Source organism: Dunckerocampus dactyliophorus, chromosome 7, assembly GCF_027744805.1.
Source record: "Dunckerocampus dactyliophorus isolate RoL2022-P2 chromosome 7, RoL_Ddac_1.1, whole genome shotgun sequence".
Classification (NCBI taxonomy): domain Eukaryota; kingdom Metazoa; phylum Chordata; class Actinopteri; order Syngnathiformes; family Syngnathidae; genus Dunckerocampus; species Dunckerocampus dactyliophorus.
This window is the reverse complement of record NC_072825.1, coordinates 3,138,144-3,162,652: the sequence shown is the minus strand read 5'-3', so window position 1 is coordinate 3,162,652 and position 24,509 is coordinate 3,138,144. Positions and strand designations below refer to the sequence as shown.

The window sequence follows — 24,509 nt, the reverse complement described above, 5'->3', positions numbered from 1 at the left end:
AACATCTGCTAGGTTTGACTACAGCAAGTTAAAGCCCTGAAATAAGTGATGCAGTTGCCGGAATAATAGTTAATAGTAGGGATGCTCCGATCAGGGTTTTATGCTGGCGATTCCGATACCGATCATCCACGCGTGAGATTGGTCGATACCGATCACATGGATTAACTGTAGATTTTTCAATGTATTTCTGAGGAGTGGTATTGGCAAGGGCCGCCGTTAGACAATTCCAAATAGGCAGTTATTACAAAATAAAATTGCCCCTTACAATATGTGTGTGAAAGGATTTTTGTACTATCTGATACAAACCTGAATTTAATTTGATGCATGTTTTGGAGTAATATCAATGCATGGGAAATAAATTGTTCAGTCACTTAGTTTTTAGTTGAAAAGAAGAAAATGTAGAGAATAAAATAATAGCAATAAATCTATTTATGAAATAGAAATGTGTGGTGCTTAGGTTTAAAAAGAGAATAAATATATTGTGGAGGGTGCGGGGGTGTCCTACTGTCATGACTGTTAGAGCTGTCAGCTATTTGTCTTTTATTTCTGACTGGTAACATTTCAATTGTACACTACTTTATTTAACACGCACATCTCCTCCAAAAACACTCTTTATGCTGTTTTGTGCTCATGTGTCATTATATAAAGGCTTCAAGTCTGAATGCAACACTTGTAATAAAACACTACTAAGAGTTGAAGCAAACATTCTCTGGCGAGCTAGGAGACCCCTGTGATAGTATCACCATCATAAGGCTTTATGTTCTTGAAACAAATAGTGTTTGGAGAAGAAGACATCATTAGTATTTTGACTATAGCTACATTGTTGACGTAGTCCGGACCGCATGAACGTGATATCCACTTCTCCGTGGGACAAAAACGAGCTCCCAGCTAACCACATTGCTTGTTTCTTTTAAAAACGAAATGTCACTGTGCTGCTAAAAAGTCGGCTGGAGTCCGAAGACCAGAGGCTGGGCGGATAACTCTAGCTAGCTAGCTGCCACCAGTGACAGTTAAGCAAGTGTAAAGAAAAATGGAAGAACAGTGGAAGAGCAATAGGATTGATGAGGGAGTGGCATGGATTGGTGTAGTCTGTGTCAAGCTGTCAAATGAAGTGTAAAACCCTAACCTGACGGCAATACAGGACAAAGTGCGTCCCTTGTCGGCTCAGTACGGGTGTTGGCAACCCTATGTGACACAGCACACGTGTAGGGTTTGCAGCCGCATGCCCATCGGTTTTTGTGATGGACTTTGAAAGGCATTTACGGGTATATGCTAATCACGTGTTTTTTACAGAATTGGTGGCCGATTGATGGGAGCATCCCTAGCAAATACTAGTATCTTGTCACCTATTTCATAGCCTGACCCACATCGGATTGGTATGAACGTGCTTAATGAATGAGAATGTGAGGAATATTGTCACGGCCATGCCACACCCTGCACTCTTTTTCTATGCGGGCCTCAGCGGAAAACCTTTGGACACCCTCGGCTTTGGTGTTTCTCTGCAGTTGGAAAGAAAGCCCAAAAAGGGACAGTGGCTGGCAGTTTGATGACCACCTGGGACGCCAAGCTCACCAACTGAAGTTTGGCTATTTCTCGTTTCCAGGGCATAGAGCAGTTGAAAAAAGAAGAGAGAAGATGGGCTAAAAAAACTAAGTGGATGAACTTGAGGGCAGTGTTTGGACACCCTTTCTCCTTACTGTGGTTTAGCCCTTTCTCCACCCCCGACCATGGGAAGGCCGAGTCATACCAGTATGTGGTGTGAAAGGGGACTGTGTGTCTGCATCCCATCCAAAGTACACACCAGCGGGTGTGACAGTCACTACGTTTACATGCACTTTAAAGGAAAAGTCATATCATCCACAATACTTATATGAGACATGAACACTTTTCTGTGCGGTCTAAAAATCTAAAAACTGCCAAAAAAGACGCAGCTAAGAATGCACGTAATGGGACATACCTATTCCACCTATAAAGCCTTCTGGAAACGCAGCCTGCAGCGCTTCGTTTACATAATGTGACCTGCATATTAACTAATTTAATCCCAGCTCATTTTTCAAAAGACAACCCTTCAGTAGCGGCCATTTTAGGCCATCTTGACGGAATAGACTCTTGTCTTTCATCAGAAAACAGTTTGTTTCCACCCTTTTCTGTTCTTTAGTAATCAGCTGTAGAACATCGGTAAGTTTCAGGAAACTATCAGTTCCTGACTAAAAAAGGGAGAAAACCAGCTTTTTGTGAAAAGATGCATTTCAAGCATTACTTTCACTTTGCTACAAATATTGTTTGCTTTTGTGGCAGCTCAATTATCTAAACAACTATACCAACATAAACAACACAAAAAGGATTATTTGACATCAAAATAATTTATTTACAAACACCATCAACCATTTACAATATTCACATTTGGGACTCGCTTGTGTGTGTGCGTGCGCATGCGTTAAAATTTTGTGTATGTGTGTATCCTTATGCACGCTATACACCACGCTCTCTCCCTTCCTCCTTGCTGTCGAGTGCGTTAATACATGCATAAGATCCAGGCCGAGCTCTTATCAAATGCACTTCTGCCACCTTGTGGACGTTTTTATGGCTTAAAACTGCATGAAAAGTGGTCTCTTTTATTGTGCACTTGCATCATCACCTCCTTTTGCCTCTCACACAAAAAAATGTAAAAGACGTAGAAATACGTCTTTGGTATTGAATGAGTTAACCAAGCTACAGCGACATTGTTGTCATTATTATTGTTATTGTTATTAGCATTGTTACTCCCAAGAACTACGTTACTGGCGTAGTGACACCTCACCACACCACAGCAGCTAGCTATAGCCGACTAGCTACTAGCTTCACCACACACTCGCTCACAATGCCTCAGGCCACTAGCGAAAGGTAATGCTACATATTGGAGCTGCCGCCACTGCTGCTGTGTTTTGGTTTTGGGGTTTGGAAAAGTTAGCGTGCCTAAGTTGGAAAAGAAAAAAGAAAAAAAAAAGAAAAACAGGTGCATAAATAGAAAAACTGTTGGAATTTCATGAGAATAAAGTAAAAATATTATTGGAATAAAGTCATAATATTACGAAAAGAACATTTGTGAAGATTCTTTAAGAAGAAAGAAATATTCGCAAAATGTAAAAAAAAAAAAAAATGCAAAAGTGTAGAAAAAAGCGTGAAGTTGATTAATAATGTGCTTTTTCAACTATATGAGAAAGCTGAGATGAAATAAATAGAACTTGTTAGCATATGTACATGTGTCGCTTTCTAAAATATCATCCTTTCATTTTTCAATATGTGGCCCTTGCTGTAGGGAGTTTGGACAACCTTGCCTTAATTAGATCGTGTTGGACGTCTTAAGGATGGGATTAACACACACGTACATCCTGCATGTACGGTAGATCCCAGCTTTTTGTGGGTATTATGATCCGGGACCACCCGCGAATGAAGAAAAACAGCAAGTAATTGAAACGGTCGTGAAGTGTCTGTCTTTGACACAGACCAGCAGAAGTTCATCCTCCCTTACTCACGGTGCAACCAAACAACAACATGACAAGTAACACGTGTGCAACACACAATGTAACTGCACCGCACCAACGACGCGGGCATCGAAATGCACACTACCATACGTGCAAAACAATACTATTTTATACTCATTTCCAACCTGCAAGTCCATGTAACGTGTACTTGACATGGCAGTGTAGCAGGAGTCCCACCGATGAGTGCATGGAAACGTACTGAGTGTTACGCCTCATAGTGACCACGGACAACTCATTGTGTGTGGACTGCTTATTTTGTCTACTTTATACTTTATGTGAAAAGGGTTGCAAAGCATTAAAACAATACATTTTTATTTGTGAATGCTTTTGAAACAACAAAACACTGATTTGTTGGAAATATGGAAGAAATAAGCACAGTTGGTATTTGATTGACCTATTTGTTTTTTTTTTTATTATTTGTTGTAGAAGAGAGCCAAACATAACTCCAAATTTGCTTTCAATCCATAACAAGGCATGATCTGGCAAGTGTTAACTTTTAACTTTGATACAGTATATACGGGGAAATAAGTAATTGACCGCTGCTGATTTTGGAAGTTTGCACCCCCTTACAAAAATATGAACATTCAGGGTAAAAAAGACTTAAGTTGGCCTGTCACAATATCACATTTTGCTGGTGGATAATTGTGCAACAAATTATCGTCGATATTCAGTGTTACATACAACATTTTTTAAGACCATCTTTTTTCATTAATTACGGTCATGAGAGGTGTAATTCACATTTGAACCACTAGATGGTACTCGAGTATAGCTTTACACAGACGTTGCCTGTATGTATGTTTTTGCAGTGTAGCCAGCGATGCTGTCTGTGAGCGTGCACCATTTTGCACTGTTTGTTTATATTTGCCGACCAAACGCCTCAGTCAGCGTTGACTGTCGGGATGAAGGCTCCGTTGCCCGAGCACCTCCATTGGTAGTTTTTTTTCCTCCAGTTGACAAAACTGTCCGTGTCCCATGTATTCCCACATTGGGTCTGTCAGCTGTGGCATTCGCCTCAGAAACCATCGCTTCTGCGCCTTCATTCATGTTAGCGTATGCGGCCTCAAGAAGCTAACCCTCTGTAACCGCTCACTAGTAGCCCCGCCTCCACAAAGAGGCTGAATGAGATGAGGGTTCACTCTCTCCGTTCATTCCACTATAGAACCAATGCACACAGACACATGCACCCTCTTGTCATCCAGCCTGTGCGGCACAGAGAGACAAGCAGAGGAAACACACGCATACACGCACATGTCAATTTATCCGGGGCATTTTTTATCCTTGGATTAATTGATTCATGGATTATCGTGGCAGGCCTACCTTAAGTTATTAGTGATGAAATGCATTGCAAAATCAGCAGGGGATCAAATATTTATTTTCCCCACTGAGACATAAAGAGTGGAACCTCGGTTAGCGAACAAAATGTACGCCCAAATTTTGCCTCGGTTTATGTACGTTTTCGGGTTAGCGTCTTGTCATGTTCTTAGTACACACTGTGTGACACCAACTGTTTTCGTCCCAAAACGTCCTCAGCTTCTAACAAAGAAGTTACAAAATGACAACCGGAACCAGAAGTCAGCTACGTCGCCACGTCTGTGATGTCATCAGCGGACTCTCACCAACGTTGACACACAACACGTTTGTTGTAGTTTCACATTAGGTGAGCACGATAATAATTATCGGGCCGATATGAGGAATTATGACAACCATCCATCTATTTTCTTCCGCTTACCCAGGTCCGCATCGCGGGTCAGCAGTCTCAGTAGGGGGCAAGCAGGCCCAATCTAGATTTTGGAATTATGACGTCATTCCGATAACATTAAAAAATACTAAAAACTAAACAGAAATTAATTAAAAATATTCCGATAACTCTCTAATGAGGTGAGGTCACCCGTACTGTGGCGTGTGTTACTGGGCTGAGGTGACCAAATGGTGTGGGAAATGAGAAGACGTTTGGTCTTCTATTTGCACCAAATGTTCTGCAAACATTCCGCGAGGAGGAAAGCCAACATGGACACATGAAAGCCACCTGAAGTGCCACTTACCATTATTTGAAAGCCTGCCTGTACACTCACATCAAGAATCACATCTTCAGTGAAGGTGAAAAGAACCTGAAATGTTCATTTATGCCTTTCATTCCTCATTCATATGCATTTTCCCACACGTAAAACTATAAAAACGTGTTTTGTGTTAACATTTTTAGCCTTTCCGGAATTGATTGATAAATTTACATGATTTCTTGTGGGAAATTTTGGACCTCCTGGAACAAATTAATGACGCTAACCAAGTTTCCACTGTACGGTAAATATCCAGGGAGTAACATCTTTTTTGGTGCAGACCAACAGTTCAGTACAGCGGTGTGCCGATTTCCCACACGTTACACCTTACAGGTGAGGGAAAGGAAGTGTTCATTTGTATTTTTCCTTGTATTTATTGGAGAATTATGTGCCAGCAGTTTTTCATGTTTCATTTTAAAACCCATTAAAGGTCTTTACAGAAAAGCTGAGCAGTGCTTGTTTTGCATGCTGTTCCCCAACTGTACATAAACTGTGCCTTCTAAAGATATAAAACGTGGCAAGTAATTAATGCATGTAATGTGACACACCTATAAATTCTTCTGAAAAAACCTCCAAACGGTGCCAAAAACGCTCCATTTCCATAATGTGAGCTGCATATTAACCACATTAATATTAATATTGTTACGCCCAAGAACTACGTGGAGTGACACCTCGCCACACCACAGCAGCTAGCTACTAGCCGGCTAGCGACTAGCTTCACCACACACTCGCTCACATGTACCTGTACCTGTTACTAGAAAACCAAAAAAACCTTGTTGGAGGTTTTTGGAGGTGTTTTCATAGGTGGAATAGGTGTGTCCTAATCCTTGCACATTCGCGATTCAGCCCGTGCAAATTTTCAAATTTTTGGTCAGCGAAGCAAATTTTTGTACCACCAAAATCTCAACAGACAAAAGTTTTCTAGGGTGATGAATTATTGAGGCTCATCTTTGTCCTTTTTGGCAAATTCCAGCCCGGCCTTCTCTTTCCTTCTTGCTAATGAGTTGCCGTAGCCTTTCTACTTTTGTTCATGGAGTCTTCTATGAAGAGTGTAATAGGGATACCTTCACACCTGCCCTCTGCAGGTTGTTTTGGTCTTTCTTGACACCTCTCACAATGTTTCTGTCATCAATTGCTTATGTTGTCCTTGTCTACTTATGTTGTTTTCACATCTAAATGCAGTCTACACACGCAAAACCTATCCTACCCAATCTCAAACTGAGCTTAAGACATTCACAGTGTTATTTATTGTTTGAGTAAGTAATGTCATAGGACACAACTGGCAACAAAACATACCTGATTTTACAGTTTATTGCAAACAAGCATTAAAGTGAAACAGGCTATTGATCAGCCGATCAAAAGTTGAAGAGCACAGCCTTTAAAAGGCAAAATCTTGGCTGTCAGGTATTCACACTGTCATGAGCTCTAGATGACACAGGCAAACAAGTTTTCTCTCTTTGAAGGCGGTGGGATTGTTGAGCTGCGTAAGCAAGGCCTCTCGCAGCGCGCCATGGCTGCTGAGGTTGGACGCAGTAAGACAGTCATTTCAAATTTCTGAAACACATCCTGAGGCTCATGGAACAAAAAAGTTAAATGGTAGACCCAAAAAAATGAACCATTGGATCTCATTGGCTGTCCGTCAAGACACGGGACCATCCTCGGCCCAAATGAAGGTTGTTACTCGTGCCGAATGCAGTCCGATAATCAGACTCCATCTGCCAGAGAAAGCTTTTAAGAAGAAAAAAGAGGTAGAGCACCAAACATGGAACATTTGAGAGGTGGAAGAAAGTTGTATTCTCCCTTGACGGTCCTGATGGCTTTCAACGTTACTGGTATGACAAGAAGATCTCACCTGAGATGTTTTCCACGCGGCACTATCATGATCCTTCAATGGAACTTCAGGTTGTGCAGGGGCGGCAAACGGCTATGTGGAGATGTTGCAGAGGGCATCCCTCATGACCGAAGGCCCTTGTCTGTGTGGTAATGACTGGCTTTTTCAACAGGACAACACTACACTTTACTCTTTTGGACCATCCTGCGTGTTCCCCTCATCTAAATCCAATGGAGAACATTTGGGGATGGATTTACAAAAATGGACATGAGTTCCAGACAGTGAAGCCATGTTCACCACCTGGAGCAACATTCTCACTAGTCTTCCTGGAAACACTGGCATCAAGAATGCCCAAAGCTATTTGGGCATGCACCTCATGCACCAAGAATGGTACAGCTACTCATTACTCACTCCTTTTTGATACATTTTATTTCCATTCTAGGGTTTGTTTGTTTTTTAGCTACTTTTGATCATCTGATTCTATTCTATTTCACTTTAATGCTTGCAACAAATCTACTTAGAACCTCCTTAAGATCCAACAGTGCAAAATTTACATTCTTGCCATTTGGTCTTAAAGTTGAGATCAGGGGTGTATCTTTAGCCCCCCCCCCCCCCCCCCCCCCCCCCCCCCCCCCCCCCCGTCCTAGATGGTTTGTCTAGATCAGGGGTCACCAATGTTTTTTTGTGAGAGCTCATTTTTCCAAAATGGAAATGGCCAAGAGCTACTAATTTTTGCAACATTTATTTTCATAGCTTATTTCAAGCCAAACAAAGCCAATATGCTTGTTTTGACCGGAACATTAAAAAAACACTGGTATCCACAACTCACATTTTGTAATTCAGAATACATTTCTTTCTAGTGTTCTCACATTATTAACTGGAAACCGGAATGACAAGCAGGCTTGCAGGTGCCTCATGTGGTCGTGGGGGGCTACGTGGGCTACGGTAACGCCTGCGGGCACCACGTTGGTGACCCCCGGTCTAGATTGTAGTCTTTGGGAAAAATGGAGATGATGTGCTTGAAATGCTCACTTACCACAATGATTGCTCACGCAGCGTACGTGAATGCGTGGCATTCATGAAGAACACGGTCTTGTCCAATTTGAAGCACAGCTGGCATGAAGTTCAAGTGACGCTGGTATTTATTTCGGCACACGTGTAGGGAAAAAACTGATCGGTTGCAAACTGTTTCCTGATCTTGTTGTCAATGCGGGCGGCCATACCATGTCTAGTTTTGCTTCTTTTTGGTGATGTACGAAGTAACGCTCTTCTGTTTCTGCATTCAACAAATATCCGTTTGTCCCCGTCTGTCATTCTCTTCCCAAATGATTGTGTCATGTTCCCGCCCCCTCCTTTCCCTGCAATCTTCTCTCTTTTCTTGATAACCGAAGCTTTCTGAAGCAGACATCTTTTAATGGGGACAGAGGTAAGATGGCCACGTAACTCACACGAGCCGATTCTCAGCATGCAGGTCACACGTGAACCTCCAAGAGCCAACATCCTCGTTGTGTGAATGTTGAAGGGTGTTCATGCGGACAATAGTCTTCTTGTCATTAGTATCGTGCTGTCAGCTACTTGCACGTTTCCCAACCCATTCACACATGAAAACATTCAGGACATTTTGACTACCCATTTTCCGCATCTGAAAACCATCGATATTCCAACCAAACCATTCCGACATCAAAATGTTGCACTCATTCAGAACGCGATAGCTCGATATTGGCACATTCCACACAAAAAAAACATTTTCCGTCATCACACTTCTGTCATTCCCAACAAAAATGGACAATTTTCAAGTTTAGGATTTCTCAATTGATTGAAAGCATTCCAGCATGAAAACATTCTGCTCATGCAGGAAATTCAGACTAATTTTCCCAAAACTTGCCACTTTTCCAGAAATTGCATATTTTTCAAACACAAATTGTCATTGGCCTTCCAACCAGATTCCATCCAAACCAATCAAAATGTTCAGGACACGATGGCTAGCTCTTGCCACATTCCAAAAGAACGCACACATTTTTTGTCATTGCAATTTTTCCACGACAAAATTCCCACTGACAATGAAGAGACAATTTTCAAGGTCCGCATTTCTGAAAACATTCCGACATGAAAACATTCTGCTCAACTACTCAACCTTCAGCTCATTCAGAACGTTCTATTTCTTTTTGGCACTTAGAAAATTCCAAATTTTCTGAGAATTCCTAATTTTCCAGGCCAAAATTGATCATTGTTGGTCATTTTTCTATATTTCTCAAAACATTCCAGCATCAAAACATTAAAGTTTCCACCTTTCCCATAATTATTATCCGTACAGCATTTCAGCTCTTCAGCATTCACACGCATTTTCTACACTGGTTGCCCTCGTTAGTTAGAAGCATCGGGGTTAGGGTAACCCCAACCCTAACCCCAACCCTAGGCTTGTTAGTTACGTTAGATATTCTGCTTTCAAATTCAGCCATACGTTACCGTGCGACACGTATTGTACTTTATCGTGTGACACGTATTGTACCGTGTGACACATATTGTACTTTATCGTGTGACACGGATTGTACTGTTGTAGTTTTTGAGGCTTGGTGTGAATTCCCTGATGGTGGAACCACAAAGGCAGACTCTGGTCCACCTCGGATCTGTTTGTTTTTGAAGCCATGTTTTCCATTCTCAAGTAAGAGAATTGTCACCGTCATGTAACTTGTGGGCTTTTTATTCTCACATCCTTCTTTGGAGTGTGACAGCAATGAAGTTAATCTTTAGACCAGGAGTTCTTCAATGGATTCAACCTGGGCTTTTCCAAAGGTCATTAAGTTGCAACCCACTTTTATTATGCAACTCATTTTTATTTCTATTGGTGTTTTACATTTTTTTTAAGTTAATATAATTTGTTTTTATTTTGTTTTACACTTTTATTTAAGTCATTTTGATTTTATTATTTACACTTTTATTTACGTCATTTTAAATAATTTTGTTTACACTTGAGGGTTTTATTTTTATATTTTTTACACTTCTATTGAATTCATTTTTATTATTTTTTTTTGCACTTTAAGTCATTTTTATTTTTTACTTGAATTTATTTTGTCATTTTTACATATATGTATTATTTACACTTATTTGTCTTTTTTATTCAATTTTTTTTCTGTTTTATTTATTTGTATTTTTTTACGCTTTTGTCATTTTTAGTTATTTTTTTACACCTCTAAGTCTTGGATTTTTTTTGTTGATGTTTTTCATGACGACCATGAAATCTTGATTTTACGTCCAAAAATGTGAGATTTGAAAAAGATTCACACTGAACGTACAGCAAATAAGTGTTTCGGAACTGGCCACGAACAAAACCGTCGCCTCACGAAGTTGTAGTCCTGCATGCGATTGACAAAGCTCCACTCCTTTGAGCTCGGACCCTTTTCTCTGTCCTGCAGGGAATCGAACGCCTGAAGAGAGAGACGGGCAAGTGGGAGAAGGCGCCGTGCTGGGAGGCCATGCGGGGGGCTTTTGGTGACCCATTCTCCCTGTCCTGGTGCAGCCCCTTCACCGGGCTGAGCTGCAAGAAGAACCCCCCGGAGCCAGTCAGCGTTCCACAGGGGGAGATCATCGAGGAGGACGTCATCGAGATCCCGCTCACTTCGGACAGTCAGGCTCAGGAGGTAGCGCGGGCCGTCCGGTAATCTTGGAGCGTCCAAACCTTCTTACTTCCCAGTCACTGGTGTTGGTCAAGACACTCGAGTCACTCGTGTTATCAGGTTACCTGCGTCCCAAGTGAACGATTTAACCAAGACGAGTCAGTCCGATTCAGTAAAAAACTCACATGGTTTGAACGACTCTTTTTCTATCTATTTCTCAAGCGATTCAGACCATTCACTCATTCATTTTCTATGCTGCTTGATCTTACTAGGGTGGCGGGGGTATGCTGGAGCCTATCCCGGCTGACTTTGGGCGACACCCTGGACAGGCGGCGGGCCAATGGCAGGGCACATACAGTATAAACAAACAAGCATTCACACTCCCATTCATACCTATGGACAATTTAGAGTCACCAGTGAACCTAACATGCATGTTTTTGGAATGTGGGAGGAAACCCACCCACACACACATGCATGCAAACTCCACACAGAGTGGAGATTCAAACCTAGGTCTTCCAGATCACCTGACTGTGTGGCCAACGTGCTAACCACTAGGCCACCGTGCGTCTGTGCATTTGTTGCCAGGGTCTCTTCTCCTTTCAACAAGTCAAATTGCAGACTTTTTAAAAGCACAATGAACACAATTTAAGATCTATTTCACATCCATACTGGCAACAACGTAGGAACGACATGAAGGAAAATGGGAGGCCTGCGAGGCACACACAGCAAGCTAGCTGGTTCTGCTCGATAAATGCAAAACACTTTACTTCGTTTTTCCTGTTCTGTTGTAGATGGAAACATTTAAAAGCACGACTGAATTTTATGCTTTTTTCATATAAATGAAAGCAGCCTTAACACGTTTTTAAGATGTTTCAGAATCATATTGAAGACATTTTATGAGCTTTAAGGGAAAACTGTCCCTAATAATCCTTATGTGAGACATGAACACAAGTTTTCTCTTTTCTGTGCCTTCTAAAGATATAAAAACCGACAAAAAGAGGCAGCTAATTAACTCATTCAATCCCAGCCATTTTTCAAAGGACAACCCCTTCAGTAGCGACCATTTTAGACCATTTTGACTGATCTTTGAAAGCACACAGAATATTGTGTTGTATGGCAATATAAACATGGAACCTACCAAAAGAAACATTAGACTTGTCTTTCATCAGAGAAAAAAAAAGTTTCTACCTTTTTCCATTCTTTAGTAATCAGCAGTAGAACATACAGTAGGTAAGTTTCAGGAAAATATCAGTTCCTGACTACAAAAGGGAGAAAAGCAGCTTTTTGTGAAAAGATACATTTCAAGCATAACTTTCGCTTTGACACAAATATTTTTTTACTTTTGTGACAGCTTAAATATGTAAACAACTATACAACACAAAAAATATCAAAATAACGTATTTACAAATATAACACCATCAACTATTTACAGTTTTCACATTTGGGACTAAACTGTGTGTGCGCGCACATGTGCATGCGCGTGTGTTAAAGTTTCCCTACAGAATGTGTAACCTTCTGCAAGCTACACTCCTCCATGCTCTCTCACTTCCTCCTTGCTATGATGTGTGATTCTTCAGTCCACATGATCTATGCTGTGCTTATCAAATGCACTTCTGCCACCTTGTGGCCGTTTTTATGGCTTAAAATTGCTCTGAAGTGAAATGCATTAGTAGGGAGTGGGGACAAAAACACATATGGATTATATAATGGATATAAAACCATAAAACCTTGTTGGAGCTTTTTGGAGGTGTTTTAATAGGTGTGTCCTATGACGTGCATTAATTACCTGCCTCTTTTTACCCGTTTTTTGATCTTTAGAAGGCACAGAAAAGAGAAAAATGTGTTCATGTCTCACATAAGGATTGTGGATGATGGGCAACATTCCATGAATGAATCATCGCTGTTTGGAAATGACCAAATTAACTAAAATATTCCTAAAATGCATTCAAAGACACATATGTAGTATTCTACATGGGTCACTAGGTGTCAGTAATGTTACAGTAGCCCCCACAGGAAGTACTGTACAGAAACCCTAAAAACAAGGAACTTTCCCAATGCTATCATGGGTGAATCTATATTATGTCTTATTTTGTCTTTTACTATATTGGGTAATAGGAGTGTAAAAGTGACAATAGGGGTGTTATTTCATGTCTGGAGGGCTCTAATCATGTTAAAAAGTGTATTATAAACAGGTCATAAAGACGTTTTCTGTGCGCTATACCTGAGTACCATGTAGTGGTTCAAATGTGACTTACACCTATCATGACAATTCATGAAAAAGGGTCTCAAAAATGTCAGTAATATCGATTATCAATGATAATTTGTAGCACAATTATCGACCGGGGAAAAAATTGTTATTGTGACAGGCCTACATGCAATTTTGCCACTTTGATATTTAGTAAAGCAACACATGTAGGTAGGCTAACAACTTATATATATTTCATCTTAGCTTTGTCATGTAGGAGAAAAAGCACATTATTATATCAACTTCACTCTTTGCTCATTTTTTCCCCATTTTTGCTGTTTTTTGTAATCATGTTATACACAAGACTTTCTCCATATGTGTACTACCATTTTGACATGTTTATGTCTCCATGCTTCACTGATGATGTTTTTCCCTCAAGCATTGAGTTGAGTTTTTGCACTTTGTTTGTTGGTCCTTGAACGCACCGTAGTTGGTTGCTGTGACTGGCTACAACATGACTCCTTTCCATGTGTTCATCAGTGGCGGAACTACTCAGGGGTCACTCTTCAGCCACCCCAACGACCGGGAGACAATTGTGACAAAACGCGGCTCTGTGGTGCAGAACATGAGTCTTTGCACAAAAAATAATAAGGCATCAAAATCAATGTTATGAATTATTGATATATTTTACGTGTTTGTGATTTAAGAAAAACAGGAGTTTTTTGTTTTGTTTTGTTTTGTTTTGTTTTTTTACAAAAATGGCATAAAACATGACTAAAAACTTTATATGGACAGATACAGTAGTTCTAGAGATGTAAGTAAATAATATATATACGATTATGACTTATAACACTTTAATGAGCAGGACCGTTTTGGGTCCCTGCAACCTTTAGTGATTTTTTTTTTTTTTAAAGGCTCTTAAAAAAAATGTTATAAATTACTGACCTATACCAGGCTCAAATTACCTCATATCAAATATTCTACTTTGAAATTCCTTTTAGGAAAATATTTAATGTTTTGTGACTACCAAAACGTTTTTGTTTTTTTTTACAAAAAGGGCATAAAACATGACGAAATAACTATATGGACAGATCTGAAGTTGAACTAGAGATGTAAGTAAAACTAAAGGTCCCAGGGAGCTCTTTGGCTGGAATGGACTGCAAGAGCATGAAGAAGCAGCTTGGTGTGAGAGATTGGGAAACTAGTCCTTCTTGCCGTCCTCCTGTGGCTGAGGTGTGGAACCGTGAAGCACCAGCAGCCCACACAACGTGAGAGAGATGCCCACCCACCACAGAAGTACTTGACTTTCTCCAAAAATCACCTTCCCCAGCGCAGCCTTCATGCCCAAACAAACAAGAAGACAAATGAATGTTCACAGTTAGAACAGATGATTTGAACAGCTTACCGATGAAATAAAGTTGCCTGCGGTGGTGGTGACGCTGGCTCTGGCTGAAGAAGAGCAGTAGCGGAGAGCCTTGGAGAAGAAGGTCCACATGGTAGCATTGCAAGCCAGCATCAGGCCCACGCACAGCAGCCGCAGGGGGATGTGGAGCTGCAGACGTCATAATGCATCCCTCAGGTCATTCTTTTTGCTTGGCTTGCATTTCACACGCACTCATTCATTCATTCATGCTTGGTGTGCACAACTGGACCATTTCATACAAACTGTATCACCCAGTATCGTTGACTTCCTGTTCTGTACAGTACTTCCTGTGGGGGCTATTGTCTCATCAATGCAACATTACTGACACCTAGTGACCAGTGTAGAATACTACATATCATCGCAACCTCTTTCAATGAGTCTTCTGAATGCTTTACATTTGTATCTTACTTCATTTAGCCATTGTTATGCTTGAAAATGCTTCATTTAAGCAAAAAATAAAACAAATGTGCATATTTTGGACTAAAAATAGGCGTATTCAACCACCAAACAGCAATGACAAAAATTTGAAGTGCCAAAGTGGCGAGGGATTACTGTATCTGGAATTGACCTATCTTCACTTGATGTGCTGGGTAACCAATCAGGCGTTAGGATCTACCTACTGACTTTGAGGAGTCAGTTTGACAGTTAAAATAAATGCATGAAATATTGAAATAATAGCATATGATTTTACATTAAGTGAACTGGTATTTTAAGGACTTCGCCACACATACAGTATTTTAGGTGTGAGGTATGAAGAATGTTTCTTAAAATATGTTCCAATGACTTTGTGGTAAAATTCCATCCATTTTCTATGCCGCTTACCCTTGAAATTCAATTTGTATCATAAATTTGAGCGGAACTTTTGTGGAGCAAATATGCGGCACTTGGTGGATGCATAGTTGAGAATTTCCAGTCGAAAAGGCGGCCTAGCTGACAGTACAAGAAAGTTGTTGAAAGCTGTTCTCACCCAGTGACAGACTGTAGATCCAGTGTGTGTTTCAAACGTGCTCAGTGTAACTTGACACATCTCCTCCAGGTAGTCTGCACCGAGAGTTAGTTTAGCAGATAATGACGCAGCACTGCCCAAACAGCCCGCCAACAACGCGTAAAACGACCCCAGCATTATTCCTTTCACTTTGGAGCTGTTCGATTTATCGCCATTGATAAGAATGGAAAGTTGCAACTATAATCTGTAAACCGGAAGTTGGTGTTTTTCGACACAAAAGAGCGAGTATATCAATTCAATACAATTACGTGCAAAAAGATATATGTTTCTTCGCGTTTACAAACTTACACTGTCTTAACATTTGAATAACACGTTTTCATGAAAGGGGTTGAACGTATTTACTGTAAAGGTTAGCCATTTTAATGTTTTATTTTGTAAACCTTGCATCACATCCTTGTTACGTTGTCATGATCGCAGTTCCGCCAATCGCAGTAGTCCCCGGGGTCATGTGACATACAGGGCGCATTTTAATGACGTAGTTTCCGGTTATGGCGGAAGCTAGTGCCGAAAACAAACACATCAAAGAGCAGTTTAAGCCGACCGTGTTTGGTCCATCGTGTGATAGCGTCGTGATGAATACAAGTAAGAGCAAAGCCAGCGGTGTGTCGTGGGTGAAACCAGCGGAGCCATCTTTTCTACAGAAGTTTAAAAAAGATGTTGGCTACAAAGAAGGACCGACTGTTGACACAAAGGTATTATACTGCTATGGTTTGGCTAACGTGGACCATTTGGATATGGATATGGATATTGGGTTATGTGGGTATACATGGACTTAAGTGCAAAACCGCATATCGGTATTACAAATTAAAGTATTCAATGAAGTCCCATCATGCGACATGCGACATAATTAAAACATTTACAGTCATCCCTCGTTGATGACTATAAATGTCCCGCCGCGATATGGGATTCAATGTTAATAGAATATTTTCATAGTTTCTGTGTGGCTTTCTAAATACGACTTTTAACATTATTAGAGCCCTGTAGACATGAAATAACACGCCGATAGTTACCTTTACACTCCTATTTGTTTTTTTTACAACATATTGTGCAACTTGCTGCAGATGCTTCAGACAGCCGCAAGCTAGCGAACTAAACAGTTAGCTTCGAATTTATTTCTTCTAAACTTAAGAAGCCCAAAACATACCATTCACACACCAAATAGGAGAGCTTTTTTTCACTCTTATCATGTCAGACATGACATGTCATTGTGTCATTACTGCCGCCTAGTGACGGGAATACTACATATCACGTGTATTTCCATATGTTTGGACTGATAACAGACCATAGTCTACCACCAACAGCCACCATTTATTAATTAATTTCTGAAAAACTGCAATATAGAGTGGAAGCGGTAATGGAACTGCTATATTGCGAGGGGCGACTGTATACCTACACGATAAGGGTGTCACCAATGTCTAGACACAGGCAAAAATGCAGATATTGTTCATTTAAAAATGTATTTAATACTTTTTAATTTAATATATATTGTAGAAATACTTTTTTTTAATTTAATGTATTAATTATAAAATAATATTTTTTATTTTTTAAATAATTAATTTGTAATTGTCTTTTTAAATAATGAATGTATTATTTATTAACGAAATGTAATCTTTGTACAGGCAGGATTGTCATATTGCTCTTGACACAGATTTTGATTAATTGTTTTGGATGGCCCCTGCAGCGACACGCGATGCCCACGCCGGATGATGACAACGGGAGTGATCGGGAGGATGAATTACCTCAAGTTGTCGTCCTTAAAGACGGAGACCTGACCTCGGAGGAAGTGAAACACCTCAAAGAAGAAGCTCAACCGAAAGAAGCTTTGGAGAAAAGTACAATTTTGCCACGGTTGCCAGATGATGAGTCACCCGCCGATGGTAAAATCCTCTTCAAGAAACCAGCCAAGCGCTTGTCCTCAGACAAATTTCAAGGTATCACTGCCAGCTCCCGCAAGAAGAAGTGTGATGCAGTGGAGAGAGAGGCTAAGAAGGAGGGGAATTCTGTGAAAAAGGTGAAGAACAACAGCCTTCTGTCATTTGGGTGTGATGACGAGGAAGAGGAGGACTGATTTAGTTTATTTCAACAAAGATAGATAATGGGACATTGCTGTTTTTTAATCAAGAAATTATTCATAGGCTGTGTATCATTTTGCACGCTTCCACCTACCATTTTGAGTGCATAACTTATGTATTGATAATGCCGAGCGCAAGTATGGAAGTGCACATGTTGATACACAACCACAGTGTGCATTTGTGCATCACGTGCTACGCTTATTGTGCAAAAGACAGAGCTTCATCTTAAGGAATTACATAAGCACCACTCACTCAGCACTGAATAGAACAAATCCTTCATGGAACCGTCTTCTACTCCATGTGGCCCAGTAGGTGTTAGGATTAGAGATGCACGATATCTTGTTTTTCAAACCAACACATAACTTTCTGCTTCTCAAGACCGACATGGTACCGATAACCCACAACCGTCTTATGTCTGCCTTTTTTATTGATATGTATTGAGAGGTAAGAAGGACTGGAAGATATTGGGATTTGTTGGTTTGTCCTAATCAAATATCATGACATTACTACTGCCACACCACTACTATCAGGAGAACCAGAGTATAGAGGGGGATGAGCCACCTGCTGTGGCCCAGCAAGGTGCACTGTATTCGGGCACACGCTCCGAGAAGCTGGTGTGACGCCACGCAAAATGTCTTCCTCTTACAGCGAATGTGTGTTTAGAAGTGAGCTCAGCGGAAGTTCCAACAGGCCGTTAACGTGCACAGGCAGGAGAAAAAAGGAGTGCTTGATTTGTTCACCCGCACAGTACAGGTCATTTTTTAAAATTATCGGTTATCTGAGCTATTTTTAATGTTATCGGTAAGATGTCATAATTCTCATGTCGGTTCAGTAATTATCGTGCACCCCTAATTAGGATATTTTCATAAATAACCAGGAAGATTGCATCATTGATTCCTCTTTTCTTTGACTGTAAAAGAACAATTGTAAGAGAAGTCTGGTGACTTCTCAGATAAAGACTTTTTTTTTTTTTTTTTTTTTAAAGGCTGATTTTCCAAGTTCTTAATTTTATGGTAGGTTTGTTTAACACAGAAAGACTATCGACATAAGAAAATCCAGAAAAAAACATGAAATTTGTATTAGATGAGTGAAATGAGTATCCCCAGCAATCAGCAAGCATTGTGATCCCCCAACAATATTGTTTGGCTTTTGTAACAAACCTCTGTGAGTCAGGTCCCTAATCCAATAAAAGATCAAATTGGAAAAAATGAGCGTGCAAAATGCTTTTAGGGTAGGACTAAAGATTTGACGTGGTTATTGATCAATTTGTGGTGTGATTTGGAATATATGAATTTTTTTTAACAAACTCTCTTCAGTGTAATAGTCATTTATTGATGGTCCCTAGTATAAACAACCAGCGGTGAGAGGTAAGTAAGTAAGGTAAGGCAAACTCATTCAAAATTTCAGCGAAAATTTTTTTGGGGTAAAATTGTGCTTTCTGGGTAATTAGAAACATTTGGAATGGTCAGCCATTAATATTTACACCGGCGGTCCAGATTTTCATATTGGTCACTTGATTGACAGACAGGACAAGCAGTCTAACATCTGATTCCATGAAGACGTGATGTTCCCAAAGGCGCCATGTGGCGGCGAGATCAACCACCACCACCATCCTGCTTTCAGACACATCAATCAGTGAAGGTAAACGTAACCTGAAATGTTCATTTATCCCTTTCATTCATCATTTATATGCATTTACAATTGGTTTCTGCATGTCAAACTATAAATGTAAAACTGTAAAAAGGTGTTTTGTGTTCACATTTTTGGCTTCCTGGAACCGATTAATTGGATTGACATTATTTCTTGGGGGAAAATGGATGTGGTTGATAATATTAATACATTTTATTTAGAAGCGCTTTTGTAAAACCTCAAAGGTGCTTTACAATAAAGCGAGCAATGCAATCGATACGATGTACCCTAAAACAGAGAAATCCAAGACATATACAGTCGAAATGAGAATAACTTGGCGAGAATGGGTTGAAACATTCTAAGCAAGTGTGAAGAGATGGTTTTAACATGAGGCTTGAAGGTGGACAGGTCAGTGCAATCACAGGTGGGTGCAGGGAGGGAGTTCCGGACAGGGGGGGCAGTAAAACCAAAGGTTCTGTCCCTAGTGATGGAAATTTGGGCTCGTTTGAGAGAGCCGGTTCTCTTGGCTCGACTCGCTAAAAAGAGACTGCTCTTTCAGCTCCCAAGTGGCGCCTCAGATATTTCTTCTTAAAAGAATTTATTGTCAAATGTAATGTGTATTGCGTAAAATGAATTACTAATGTAATAAATACATGATATCAAATATTTATTGTATTATTTCAATGAACAGCTACAAAAATATATTACAGTATGTCATAAATAAAATACAAAAACAAAGACCCATCTCAGTAGACAAAATAGGTCAAATCTCTTCATGCAAATTTCTCACGAACGAATCGGCTCTAAGAGCACCACAGCGTGTTTAACACCGCCCCTCCCCCTGCTCAGTGTGGACACAGACGCCACCACACATGCTGACAAATGGCATTCGCCTTTAACAGAAAAAAGACGAGGAAAAAACTAATCGCCTCCCAACCACGCGAACCGGCTCCTGTCGTTCATTTCAAAGAGCCGGCTCTTAGAGCCGATTCATTCACGACTGACACAACACTTACTGTCGCCCCAGGTAGAGCGCTGATGTCCGTTTCCTATGAAGTCGGACCTTCTGGAACAAATTGATGGCGCTAACCAAGGTTCCATTATCTACTTTCCGTATGCCAAACTTCCTACGTTTCCTAAAATTCCACAGTTTCCATAAACACATTCCCTTTGCTGTTAAGACTCCAAGACTTTCCAGCATGAAGTTTTTCCCCAGAATTCTACATTTTCCGGCCCAAAAATTCCCCACTCAAACCATTCCACCGTCAAAATTCAGGCTTGTCAATATTCCACATCCCAAAATTCCCACTTTTCCTGTAATTCCAGATTTTTAATCCTACCCTTTTAATGTCTGGCCTCATAGCACTTTGAATTTCACTGCTTCACACGATTTTTCAGAAATATATTCATGAACAAATCATGTTGTTTGGTGGTTGAATATAGCTTATTATTTGTCCAAAACATGCATGTTTAAGCACATTTTACATATTGTTTAATTAGTTAAGCATTTTCAAGCATAAAAATGGCTAAATTAACTAAAATACAAATGTCCTTCACATGTCTGGAACACATTGACAGCACCACTTATCTTCTTATCTTCTCTTACTATGTCTGCTATACTGGTAATAGGGGTGTAAAGGTGTGTTATTTTATGTCTAGAGAATGTTAAAAGGCGTATTTAGAAGGTGGTAAACAGGTTTTCTATGTATAATATGTCTTATTTTCTCTTATTATGTCTACTATATTAGGTAATAGGAGTGTAAAGGTGACTATAGGGGTGTTATTTTATGCCTAGAGGGCTCTAATTATACTAAAAGGCATATTTAGAAGGTTTAGCATATTTACAAATAGTGTGTACAATATAAGTAAATACAAGTGAATGTACACTTTATCCAAGGGAGGCCAGACAGTGCAGCGCAATAATGTGAATTGTCTTTTGATTTTCTTATTATTACTTATTTTCAGTTTAATGATAGGCTGTTTTCATCAAAAGTACCTTTGAAATTTTGTTTAGCAATAAAGCAGATGGAAAAAAAACTTTCAAAAATAGGCACCATTCAGATATACTGTATGTTGGATATGAAAACATGTTTCCTTGTGTACACAATTAATAGGCGCACCCATCTCCACCTTGAGTACATATTGCTTTAAGAAGCACTCGCCATGTCACATCACTTAAATCCATCCATCCATCCATCCATCCATCCATTTCGGGTCGCGGGGGCAGCAGTCTTGACAGGGAAGTCCAGATGTCCCAGTCCCCAGCCACCCCTTCCAGTTCCAAAATTGGAAAAATAGCAAGAATGTACAGTACTGCACTGTTGGATCTTAAGGAGGTTCTAAGTACTGTATAGCTTGAAAATGCACGTGAAATAGGCTTGAATGTGATCTAGTGTCAGGTATCCACACTGTCATGATCCCTTGTTGGCAAAGGAAAAAAACGCGTTCTCTCTTTGAAGGCGGAGGGATTATTGAGCTGCATAAGCAAGGCCTCTCTCTCGCAGCGTGCTATTGCTGCTGAGGTTGGACGCAGTAAGACAGTCATTTCAAACTTCTGAAAAACATCCTGAGGCTCATAGAACAAAAAAGTCAAGTGGTAGACCCAAAAAAACATCACTGGCCCTGAGCCGGAGGATCCCAATGACTGTCCGTCAAGACACGGGACCATCCTCGGCCCAAATGAAAGTTGTTACTGGTGCCGAGCGCGGTCCAATAACCATCAGACGCCATCTCCCAGAGACGACTTCTAAGGGATAGTTGGGATTTTTTGACATGAAGTTGTATGACATCTCCATCACCACTTGGTCCCGCGAGTCCAGTTCAACGTAGTTGCGCTTAGTTGCTGGGTCATTTAACTAAAGAGTTTAGCAGGAGAGCACCAAACATGGGACATTGAAAGGTGGAAGAAAGTTTTATTCTTCCTTGACGGTCCTGATGGCTTCTAATGTTACTGGCATGACAAGCAGATCCCACCTGAGAGGTTTTTCACGCAACACAACAAGTAAAACGCTGAGGCACCCAACTGTTTCATTTCGTCAAGGCCCGTCTTGCCTTTTTGTTTGTTCAGGTTAAGATTTTCACTCCTGTACTCTTTAGAAGATAAGGTGAGAAGCACTGTCATCTGCGAGAAACTCTCGGAGCGCTTGCGCCTCCTCATTGAGAGGAGCCAGATGACGTGGCTCCGGCAACTGGTCAGGATGCCTCCCGGACGCCTCCCCGGTGAGGTGTTCAGGGTACGTCTAACCAGGTAGAAGGCCTCAGAGAATATCCAGGACACGTTGGAGAGACTATCAGTACCTTTACATGCAGTCAAATAAGCCTATCATAAGCGGAATATTAGCAATAATCCGGTTGTGTACGGATGGCCATGTAAACACCAATAACCCTTTTGACAACCAGATATGCTCATATTCCGTTTTTTAAAATTGTGATATCCCAATCGAAAGGATCATTAATTTTGTGTTGTGCGCTTTGGCAGGAACTACTTGTAAACACGGCCACACGCAAGACCCCCCACTTTTGGAGCGAGGAGCAAACAAGCCACCTCGTTAGTGTGGTGAAAGACAGGAACATTAAAAAGTACCGTCATGGCCAAATCTATCAGAAGGTGAACGAGAAGTTCAGCCAAGCAGGGTTTGTGCCAACGCACCTTCATCCAAAGTGTCCGGGAGGGGGGTGTCTGGTGGCATGGATATGGATGGCACAGCTCCGGCTCCATTTCCTGTTTCTTCACGTTCTTGCGTTCCTTTGATGAAGAAAGTGAGGCAGAATAGTGTCAAGTACTGGTGGTGGGTCAGTACCAGCAACAAGGCGCAAACAAAGGCGACTTCTACCGGCCCGGTTCATTATCCGCTGTGCCGGTGTTGTTGTTGTCGAAGAAGAAGCGAAAATGATGCGCATTGTGTCATAACATTTTCTGCGCGTTGAGACGTTTCACGTATGTGTTTTTGTTTGTTTGTTTGTTCATGTTTCTTCATGTAAACGGGTTATTCATCCACCAGGAGGAGCTGGACGAAATAGCCGAGGAGAGGAAAGTCTGGGCTTCCCTGCTTAGGCTGCTGCCCCTGTAACTCCACCTCGGATAAGCAATAGAAGATGGATGGACACCAGAGAAAAGTCTGGTGACGCTCTTTTGTGGGATGCCGTATGCTTCAAAGGTCTCCGTTATCACTCTTGGGTGCGCTAGGACACTTTTCACACATATAAAGTGCTGCTGATGTGCATGTTATGCTTTAAATTTGTGTGGATGTGTCAGCCCGGTGATTGACAGGCGATCACTCCCGGGTGTAATCACAGAGCGAAGCAGTTTATGGTTGAAAGCATGTCACCTCAGTCAACCTCTACTCGGTAAATACTAGTTAAATCAACTAAGATTATCGGCATTGCACTTGTATATCTATGTCACATTGATGTGAAGTTTACCTTAAGGGTTTACCTCATAAAGTGTCATCTCATCTTTAGTTTGTCCTGATACTGACACAGGGAACACAACATGTGTACAGAAATGCACAAATGAACCATTTAAATGTTTTTATTCAGTTGTGAATGATAAATTGATGCGACCGGATATCCTGTTTGACGAGCGAGAGATGCGGCTGCATCGGTAGCAGCCTCCTGGATGGATAAGAAGCATCCATAAGTCCTTAGACGAATGGATTGTCGAGACATGCGAGACATGCGAGACAAGACCAGCAACCGGTTGACAGTCCGTCTCTTAAACAACGTGAGAGCCTCAGCTACCGGCCAAATGGTTGTACGAATGCTTCATAGCTCAGCATGATTGAAGACGAGAATGGCTCTAAATAGCATTAGCAGTGCGCTAGCTAGTCACCGGGAAACATTTTCAACACATCAGTAAAACATACATACATTAGAGCCATCTAATTGATCTTATTTTTTATATATTGTGTAAAACTAAGACAGGAACAACATCAAATTAAAAGCACTAAATGAATACAGAGCCACCGTCCACCAGTACCAGCCTGGACTTTGTTTTTCAGAGAACAAATAGCACTCAGTAAGCTCATCAGATCTTACCTTTATGCATTCCCACATAGTATCACCGTCTCGGAGCAAATATGAGTTGAAAGAAAAAGGGTAAAAATGCAGTATAGTAGTCCATCTGTGCATTGTGGGACAAAGTTAGATGCGTTCAAGGACCGTCAAACAAA

General features: G+C 40.7%; 3 protein-coding genes across 4 annotated transcripts in view; 2 read left to right on the top strand and 1 right to left on the bottom strand.

Moving 5' to 3' along the window:
* The window catches only part of zdhhc3a (zinc finger DHHC-type palmitoyltransferase 3a), a 20,800-nt gene extending 7,559 nt beyond the window's left edge, over positions 1 to 13,241 (top strand). The window contains exon 7 of one of the 2 annotated variants that reach the window (XM_054782873.1): positions 10,823 to 13,241. In XM_054782873.1, coding sequence (XP_054638848.1) covers positions 10,823 to 11,068 — 246 coding nt within the window. In that variant the 3' untranslated portion in view covers positions 11,069 to 13,241. Of the gene's footprint in view, positions 1 to 1,603; positions 8,011 to 10,822 lie in introns of those variants that run through there. The other variant, XM_054782874.1, reaches the window with a different exon arrangement.
* Positions 12,216 to 15,816, bottom strand: LOC129185606 (transmembrane protein 42-like). The gene is made up of 3 exons (XM_054782879.1): positions 15,599 to 15,816; positions 14,614 to 14,760; positions 12,216 to 14,544 (listed from the first exon to the last, which is right to left on the bottom strand). The coding sequence occupies exons 1-3, from the start codon at positions 15,752 to 15,754 to the stop codon at positions 14,410 to 14,412; spliced, it is 438 nt and encodes a 145-aa protein (XP_054638854.1). The 5' UTR covers positions 15,755 to 15,816; the 3' UTR covers positions 12,216 to 14,409.
* On the top strand, positions 13,391 to 24,509 carry kiaa1143 (KIAA1143 ortholog). The gene is made up of 3 exons (XM_054782878.1): positions 13,391 to 16,329; positions 17,319 to 19,350; positions 23,340 to 24,509. Exons 1-2 carry the CDS (start codon positions 16,126 to 16,128, stop codon positions 17,703 to 17,705), a joined length of 591 nt encoding a protein of 196 aa, XP_054638853.1. The 5' UTR covers positions 13,391 to 16,125; the 3' UTR covers positions 17,706 to 19,350; positions 23,340 to 24,509.

What these genes read in the sequence shown, in the direction of transcription:
- LOC129185606 (XM_054782879.1), bottom strand. Translation starts at nt 15,754, where the DNA reads ATGCTGGGGTCGTTTTACGCGTTGTTGGCGGGCTGTTTGGGCAGTGCT. An exon ending in GATCTACAGTCTGTCACTGG is followed by an intron (nt 14,761 to 15,598) that starts GTGAGAACAGCT and finishes TGACGTCTGCAG; the next exon opens with CTCCACATCCCCCTGCGGCT. An exon ending in CAGGCAACTTTATTTCATCG is followed by an intron (nt 14,545 to 14,613) that starts GTAAGCTGTTCA and finishes TTGGGCATGAAG; the next exon opens with GCTGCGCTGGGGAAGGTGAT.
- kiaa1143 (XM_054782878.1), top strand. Translation starts at nt 16,126, where the DNA reads ATGGCGGAAGCTAGTGCCGAAAACAAACACATCAAAGAGCAGTTTAAG. An exon ending in GACCGACTGTTGACACAAAG is followed by an intron (nt 16,330 to 17,318) that starts GTATTATACTGC and finishes TGGCCCCTGCAG; the next exon opens with CGACACGCGATGCCCACGCC.